At 35.3% G+C, this 9,286-nt stretch overlaps 1 protein-coding gene and 1 pseudogene across 2 annotated transcripts; one reads left to right on the plus strand and one right to left on the minus strand.

Moving 5' to 3' along the window:
• Window positions 1–498: 498 nt before the first annotated feature.
• On the plus strand, window positions 499–2,550 carry LOC146920405 (putative carotenoid cleavage dioxygenase 4, chloroplastic pseudogene; annotated as a pseudogene). The gene has a single exon (XR_015011773.1). The product of XR_015011773.1 is annotated as a putative carotenoid cleavage dioxygenase 4, chloroplastic pseudogene (transcript).
• Window positions 2,551–3,680: 1,130 nt separating this feature from the next.
• LOC146920406 (GDA1/CD39 nucleoside phosphatase family protein) lies at window positions 3,681–7,970 on the minus strand. The gene is made up of 3 exons (XM_085713838.1): window positions 5,846–7,970; window positions 5,109–5,448; window positions 3,681–4,156 (listed from the first exon to the last, which is right to left on the minus strand). Exons 1-2 carry the CDS (start codon window positions 7,671–7,673, stop codon window positions 5,132–5,134), a joined length of 2,145 nt encoding a protein of 714 aa, XP_085569964.1. The 5' UTR covers window positions 7,674–7,970; the 3' UTR covers window positions 3,681–4,156; window positions 5,109–5,131.
• Window positions 7,971–9,286: the final 1,316 nt, after the last annotated feature.

The raw sequence follows: 9,286 nt of genomic DNA on the forward strand, positions 1-9,286 counted from the left end.
GGTAGAGATTGATTTGGTGAGTATATAACTTGAGCCTTCTAATTTAACATAACAATGCAGATTACTCCAACTAAATGACCGCATGAATATTTGTATGCATGCAATCTAGATCCTCAGTGTGTCAGCATCAAAACAATAAGGAATCTATTTTTGGATTAATATGTAACTCTAATTTTCTCAAATTCCTTTATATTATCTCTCTGACTCTCTCTGTTTATATTTATTTGTTCAAGTCCAAAAATAACTAGTAGTCACTATTCAAATTAATTATTATTATTAGCTAGATGAAAGTTATTTCAGATTCAAAACTCTAATGTGTTGTTTGTGTCCTAAAATATTTATTTTGCAAGCTTTATCTACACAGAAAATTCATAATATCTTCATTTTTTTTAAAGAATCTTAATTTCATTTTCATTTTCAACCTATCAACAATCACATATTTGATTTTTTTCCCATCCAACACAAGATAAGTATCGTACCTCCCACCTCACACAAATCACAATTTCCCCAATCTTTCACAACAATCCCCAAACATTATCTCCTTCTCCAACAACACCATGGTCCCAAAACCCATCATAATAACAAGTAAGCAACCACCAACAACTTCTATCCCTCCCTTTAACATCTCATCCATCAAAACCAAAGAAAAACCCCAAACATCACAATCCCAGACCCTAAAAACCACCACCACTACACCCCCCACAAAAACTCTTCCTACACCCCCCACCACCACCACCACCCATAACCTCAAAAAACCACAAACACCATCATCACTCCCAGCATTACTACTCAACACATTCGACGACATCATCAACACCTTCATAGACCCACCAATAAAACCATCTGTAGATCCAAAACATGTTTTGTCTCAAAACTTTGCACCAGTCTTAGACGAACTCCCTCCAACACAATGTGAAATCATTAAAGGCACACTTCCACCGTCAGTTAACGGCGCTTACATAAGAAATGGACCAAACCCACAGTTTCTTCCACGTGGACCTTACCACCTCTTCGACGGTGATGGCATGCTTCACGCCATTACAATCTCAAACGGAAAAGCCACACTCTGTAGCCGTTACGTTCAAACTTACAAATACAAAATCGAAAACGAAGCTGGTTACCAACTTATACCAAACGTGTTTTCTGGTTTCAACTCGCTTATAGCTTCTGCTGCACGTGGCTCCGTCACCGCGGCACGTGTCATATCTGGACAATACAATCCTTCTAACGGCATTGGTTTAGCCAACACAAGTTTGGCTTTGTTTGGTAACAAACTTTTTGCTTTAGGAGAATCAGACCTTCCTTATGAAATCAAGCTTACACCAAACGGTGATATCCAAACAATCGGCCGTCAAGATTTTAACGGCAAACTCTCCATGAGTATGACTGCTCATCCTAAAATTGACGGCGACACTGGTGAAACTTTTGCTTTCCGTTACGGTCCTATGCCACCATTTTTAACCTATTTCCGTTTTGATGCAAATGGTGTTAAACATAACGATGTTCCGGTTTTCTCCATGACAAGACCTTCTTTTCTTCATGATTTCGCCATTACTAAAAAGTATGCTGTGTTTACGGATATTCAGCTTGGTATGAATCCTCTTGACATGATTTCTGGTGGTTCACCGGTAGGTTCCGATCCATCAAAAGTTTCAAGGATCGGAATTATACCTCGTTATGCTAGTGACGAGTCGAAGATGAAATGGTTCGATGTGCCAGGATTTAATATCATGCACGCGATCAATGCGTGGGATGGGGAAGATGATGAGGATACTGTGACACTAATTGCTCCGAATGTTCTCTCCATCGAGCATACGATGGAGAGACTTGAGCTTGTGCATGCAATGATTGAGAAAGTGAAGATAAATATTAAAACAGGGATAGTATCAAGACAACCATTATCAGCACGAAACCTGGATTTCGGGGTGATAAATGGTGATTATATGGGGAAGAAGAATAGGTTTGTTTATGCGGCAATTGGGAATCCAATGCCGAAGATTTCAGGAGTGGTGAAGATTGATGTGTTGAAAGGTGAGGAAGTTGGATGTAGATTGTATGGAGAGGATTGTTATGGTGGTGAGCCGTTTTTCGTGGCAAAGGAGGATGGTGAAGAAGAGGATGATGGTTATTTAGTGAGTTATGTGCATGATGAGAAGAAGGGAGAGTCAAGGTTTTTGGTGATGGATGCAAAGTCGCCGGAGTTTGAGATTGTGGCGGAGGTGAAGTTGCCAAGGAGGGTGCCGTATGGTTTTCATGGATTGTTTGTGAAGGAGAGTGACATCACCAAGTTGTCGGTGTCGTAGGGATGACATGGTTTGTCTCTGTTCTAAGATACAATTATTTTTGTTTATACGGTAAACAATTACGGAAAGAAATGGGGTTTGAAAAATTGTTGATACTATACTATAATTTTCCACTTTTTTTTTTTTATTTGAAGGAGATAATTTTCCACTTATATCCGGTAAGGTAGAGTGTTGTATATTCAACCGTTTGGTTTGTGGTATAAATGTAAATTAAGTAGTAGCATTTGATATGGCTATATCTTGTAAATCCCTGGATAGCACTTATGTACCATTAAGGTACCAATGTTATATAACATTAACCAATAAGAGTGTGCCACATACTAATGTTACTTTGTAAGTGCTTTATTGATATATTCTTTTTAAAGGGTGTGTCACGTGGCACACCTTAATTGGCCAATGTTATATAACATTATGGTACACAAGTGCTACACGGAATAGATCTCTCTCAATTGTTTTTTTTCTCATGTATTTTATGTGTCAACAATCTCATCATTGATTGAAAAAGGTGAGAATGGTTTATAATATAAAAAAAATGAGTGAAGAAGTTCAATGGTGAGATTGTTAACACATGAGACATGAAAGAAAAACAATTGAGATTGTTAACATTTGATATGTCAATATATTTAAGTAAAATTTGACAGTTAAGACCGTGGTTTGATTGATTATTCAACAAAAACAAGATAAAACAAATATAAGTTGAATTTTGATGCACCAAGTGTATGAAGTTGTCCCTTTTTTTTTTTTTTGAGAACTGAAGTTGTCCCTTATTTTCTCTCAAATTGACACTGATTGGATCATAGGCAGTCGTAAGCTAGTAATACCAATGAATTTCTGCTTACAAAAAGTGACACAAATAGTTGTTAAAATTTCAAATAATTTTCAAATGTTCGTCCATCATAGACCATATGCAATGGTTCCAGATCCTAAAAATCGTCCAACATTTGCACTAAATTTTTTAACGTCATTATATATTTGAAATTTGGAAGCATTCTAGTATATCTAAACAATGAAACTTAAAACATAAGCTTAATTTCACTTTATCAAAAGCTAAATTGCTCAAGATTGTGCTAAACTAGTGTATCAAGTTTCAATTATGTGAAAGAGGTCCCTCTAGTATGCTCTGTAATCAAATGTAGAATCTGTTGATTAAATTAGAGATTAAAGAAGTTTATGGTATTATGGAATTATTTAAAAATATATATATTATTTGTTAAAGGGACACTTGCATCAAACATTTGAAATCACCAATTGAAATCATTTATCATCATTCCATTAAGGTAATTTGAATACTGGATAAATTTTCAAAATCAGTTGCTCTTTATTTAACATAGTAAATAGCATTGTAGTCATCTTTTAAAAGCATAAGTTGCTAGTAACTTTTAAAGATAAATTCAGTGGCATGTTTGATGTATAAGATATGAGTATTGAACTATGTTTACAACTTCTTTCAGAAGTTCGTCCTATCCAATTGGTTATCCAAGAACAATCTCTGTAGTAGTAATGACAGTTAATTAGTCTAAAGAATGCTATAGGAAAAGCTAACAGTTAATTGTTCTTGTCAATATGATGAAACAGATCCCTTTCTTTTGCATGTTAGTATTTTGATGCTTTACTTCGCTTTCAAAGGCTTAGGGGTACCAGAAAAACTAAACCACTGAGGCAGAACATGGTGACATCAAGTAGCATAATAGTATAGAATATGTCAGTTTCCTAGAAAGAGTACTTGTTTTGTTTGGGCTATGCAACTTGTGGAGGAATCCAGTTCAGTAGTGAGCTTCACGAGAAGTAAATTCACTGGGAATCAACCAATCAGGCTGCATCTTCAGCTCCAGTCATCTTCATGTCAAAAACCTCTGAAATGTAAAGCACAAATAAAACCTTTTACAAATTGCAGATGGAGCAAAAAACAATCTTCTCTGATTATGGCAATATAATAACACGGTCTTGAGGCTCAATGCCCGTATAATTTTTAAGTTGGGGAGTTAGTTTTCACAGATCTACAACTCATATCCAGCCATGATATTTCTGCCAAGTACAAAGGCCAGTCCAAAATCTACAAACCATTGTTATCAACAGTGGATTGCAGAAAATAGCGGAACACAATCTGCTACATGAAATGCAAATAGTGTTGCAAGCAAATAGCGGGAGCCACATAGGTTCTGTATTAAAAGGTTTACGATGGGCACGCATATTTCCAGACAAACTTGTTAAAGTAAGACCTACTGAAACGTGTATGGGTTTGGGAAACGGATCTCCCGAATATTGGGTAGCTGTTGTTAAACCCGGTAAAATACTTTATGAAATGGCATCAAAAAAATTTCTATTATAAAAACAGGTCATGTTATGTATCCAAAAAAAAAGGTCGTGTTTAGCACACATACAGATTCTTCAGTTTTATTATTGTTAAAAACCCTAAAATTCTCTTTCCGCTAGTGCCACTACCTCAGCTAGCAGAAACTGGAATAGCAGCCACTATTGTCCTAATAGAGAAACTAGAACAGCATTGCGGTTTTCATGGCAAACTCATCAAAATCCGCTATTCTATAGTACCGCTATTTAACAACACTGCTACAAACTTTAGGGAAAATGTGTGCAGATCCTTAATGTGTGAGGAATTTGCAATGAATTACAGAAAGAACATTCAAGAAAAAAGAATATGTATTTGATTTAATATTATCTGCATACAGTCAACTGATTCTATGTAACAAAAAGAATTCCTATATATAAAATCAAAGACAGCACAATTCTAAGAAATTTGGTCGTTAAAAAGATAAAACTTTAAAGAGAATATTGATGTAATCATACCAATGTTTCCAGAAAATGGTGCCTTAAACCTTCACCAGGTGTGCTTCAGCCACAGATGAATTCAGATCTTCTCGAGACTGTGATCTCCTACTTTGCAGACGCATCTGACTTCGATGGGGAGACCAGAAGGCACCCATATTGATATTACTGCTGTCAAACTGCATCTGCCCTAAACTATTTGAGGAATAACTATGTGATACGCCACTAGATGATGGATGCAAAGAAGACCCAGCAAGCTGGATGCCACCATTGTTATCACCAAAACCACGGCCGAGGCCAAATGGACTTCCTTGTGAACCTGCAACTGTTGGGCTTAGCGGCGTCTTTATTCTTCCATCCTCTGCAGCACCGACGGTGTAAATGACATCAAAGGTCAATTTTAAAAGGATTATTGAGTACATTGTATGCATACAGAATGCATAATTTATCCCAAAGCAACAGCTAGGTTATATACATACAAAAACCAAAATCATCCGCAGAATATTGGATAATGGGGTTCGTCGGATTTGTGACAACTTCAACCTTTTGATATATTATCAGAATGTAATAATAAAAGTTTTAGTAGTAAAAATTTATCAGGATGTATAATTGTGATGGCCATTAAACTACATTTAATAGTAAAAATTTAACATATAATTGGTATCTGGTAAGCATCTAGGAAAAGCTTTAAACCAAACAATTCATCTGTGAAGTTATTATTGGGTAATCAGGAACCGGTGTTTGTGTAGATAGCTTACCAGAGCTCATTGGACTCCATCGCTGAAATCTAAAAGGAGATTGAATATTAAGAACAGAAGCACCGGAACCACTGTTATGCCTGAAAATTGGAAGATATTGCCTCCGAAATAATCTTGGCTTCCAATTGCCAACACATGATAAAGCACAAAGAAGGACAATAAGAGAAAACAACACAATAGCAATAAAAATAGGAGGATTTATTTTCGTCTGGAGCAATTCAAAGTTCCGAAGCCCGAATCCAGTGGAATATGCCTTCCCAGCTTCTAACAATGCAACCCCAAGTGTCCAAGTGATGCTGCCAGAGCCAACAGAAATTTGATTATCATTAATATGCAAACCCTCTCTTAGTAGTGAGGCAATGTATGGTGCCCTAAAGCAGTACTGCTCAATGAAGGGCTGAGGTGCAACACTCTTCTTTGCAACATCCCATCTTTTTTCACAAAAATCCTCACCCTTTTTCAACACATCATCAAGTGTGGCATCAGAAGACAAGTTGAAAAACCGATACACAACATAAAATCCAGAAATCACATAAAAGTGGCCGTACGGACGAGGGAGATTTTCTCGCAAAGCACAAGGCGTAACTCCGCAATCAAGTCCTGGACTGAGATTGGACCATTCAGACAAATTGACAACAACTTTTGCAAGTGCACTGCATTGTTGCCAATTTGGAGCACCAACAAGCACTAACGAAGTTCGCCGGCCTCCTTGCCTACTCAATTGTTTCTCATTAACACCAAGACTTCCGCCTCTGTCACAACGCGAGCATGTGTACCGACTCTTATACCCTGACTGCAAGCAAGGATGTTTGAGCTCTAGATCTTTACCAGCCATATCTGCACTGGCCGATGATCCAAACTCTTTCTTAAACAAATGCGCCACAGACTTCCCAAACGCCTCATTGAGACCATAACCCTCAAGAGAATAAGCAGTAAGATGATGATTCACCGACCCTATCCTAACATACAAACTAGTCTCAGTATTAACTTGTTGATCACTCTCAAAAGTAACCTGCAACGACGATCCCCCTAAATCAAGTGCACCATAAGTTGCCTTCCTAGGACTAACACCCAAAATACCACTATGATAATTAAGTGAAATCCATCCAAAATAAGCTTCCTCGGTACCAGAAATAATCTTAATCCAATCTTTCTTACACAAAAAAGGAGAATCCTTGATCACATTCCAAGCATTATCTAACAACCACTTAGACTCCTTCCTAGGAAGTCTCCTAACACCAGCAGTAGCATAAAGGAACACAGAAGTACTCTTATGTGAATGCACGGGTATCTGCTTCTTCGCCCACCTAACCAACGGCTTCAACGCACCCCTCAAACCCGACACATTATAAACCAATTTATCAATCCCAGGCTCCGTTTCCATTCGGTCATAAGCACGACCGGTCGGCTTCTTCCTATGCAAGCCATCTCTCAAAGACTTAACTGCTATAGGAAGACTACTATGTCTCTTATATTGAACATAAGCATTATAAACATAAACACGAGTTCCAGTACTACCACAATCAAGAACAACATAGTATTTACCCGACCCAATATTCCAAAAAGAGTAAACAAACATAAAAACAATGTAACTGAGTAAAAGAAACAATGTGAGTAAAATTACAAGCCTGAAAGCTTTGATGCATTTCTTCCTAGAAGAACTTGGTGTTGTTATTGTTGTAACTGTTTCAAGGGGTTGTTTCAAATGGGTATAGGAAGAGAAATCTTGAAGAGAAGAAGAGATTCTGAGATTGTTTTTGTGAGAAAGTGAGGATTGTTGGGTTGGGAATTTGAAGGATACCAATGAAGCGATTTTTGCAAAGACCATGACTTTAAGCGATTTAGATAAAACCCAGATGGAAAATTGGGGTTTTGGTTAAGTGGTTGAAGAAAAAATGGCATTTCGTGTGATGAATCAAGTTGAAGAAGAGTGTGGTGTTATTGAAGAATTTGCGTATGAGAATGAGATTCTGGTATATTGTGATGGAGACATTGTGAAAGAATTTAAATTTTGAAGAGGAAATTTGTGGAAGAGAGAGAGATTGAAGAAGAAAAGGAAGAAGAACATTCGTTTGTGAAGGTCGTCGGTTAGGTCGAAAGCAATCACTGCAGACAAAATACCAACAAGTTCAACAAACATTTTTAGTACACTTTTTATTTTGTCTGAAAAATTAATAATTTGGTTAATTTAATTTTTTTTAATTTTCTTGCATATGGTAATACATGCTTTTATTTATTGTATTCAAAGTTTTTATTAGATTACTAAATAATCAAAAGTTGGTTGGAAAAAAAAAAGAATAAGAATATTAAATTAATATAATTTTTTTTGACGCATTAAATTAAGAATTATAGATTTTCCAAAGTACTTTGTTTGTTAGAACAACTTTTACATCTTCTAAGACTACTAGTACTATGACATTAATTACTACACTGATGATGTATATTTAAATTACACATAAATTTTTAATTGATAAATATGACAACTTATATGTTTTTGTATTCATTAACATGAAGCGAGAGAGAAATGGAAGAATACGAATTTGTGAAAGGTCATCGGTTAGGTCGAAGGCAAAGTTTATGTAAGTTGAACTTACAGAGTTAGAGCAGATATCAAGACTAAAAAAGTGTTTGCTCACAATCACGAGTGAGATCAAACTCAATGGGAGTCACATTGACAACGAAAGTTGAACTCACGATCTTACATGAGTTAACTTTTTATCAATTGAGACAATTTTTATCCTGCATTTTTATTGTCAAATATTTAATAATAATTATTTAGTTAATTTAAATTTGCTTCCATATAGTAATAAATGCCTTTTTTTTACAAAACTAATAAATGCTTTTATATGCTCCTATTCAAAGTTTTTATAAGATTACTAAATAACCAGAGGTGGGTGGAAAAATATAAGAATATTAAACTAAGATACCAACAAACCATAAAATAATATTAGTCAAAAAAGAAACAAACAATTAAATAAGAATTATAAAATTTCCATATTGTTTTGTTTGTTAGACCAACTTTTACAATCCTATAAGTTTAATTTTTTTTTTTGAAGGAATCCTATAAGTTTAATTATTTTACATATATATTTAATGATGGGTTGTCATATTAATTAATAAATATGACAACTCATGTATATTTATTAAATTTGAAGAGAGATTGATAGAAAAATAGAAGAATAAGAATTTCTGAAAAAACGTCGGTTAGGTCGAAGGCAACCACTGTAGACAAAAAACCAACAAGATGACATTTTGATTGTATTTTATTTCAGGCAAAAAAAAAATTAGTTAATTTAATCATTTAACTTTCTTCCATGGTTATAACTTGTATAAAGAACCACCAAAAAAAAAAAACTTGTATAATTAAGATTTTTTAATAACGTCAAAAAATAAATCTGATACTAAATAAATATAATTAAGTTTTTCTTGGTGATCAATGAA

The sequence above is a fragment of the Medicago sativa genome, chromosome 5, assembly GCF_051527215.1.
Source record: "Medicago sativa cultivar Bolivia chromosome 5, Bolivia_mono, whole genome shotgun sequence".
In the NCBI taxonomy this organism is placed as follows: domain Eukaryota; kingdom Viridiplantae; phylum Streptophyta; class Magnoliopsida; order Fabales; family Fabaceae; genus Medicago; species Medicago sativa.

Bases quoted from the DNA above. Each gene is read 5' to 3' on its own strand.
- LOC146920406 (XM_085713838.1), bottom strand. From the start codon at position 7,673: ATGGTCTTTGCAAAAATCGCTTCATTGGTATCCTTCAAATTCCCAACC. The intron at 5,449-5,845 runs GTAAGCTATCTA...TCGGTGCTGCAG, and splicing joins ATGGAGTCCAATGAGCTCTG to AGGATGGAAGAATAAAGACG.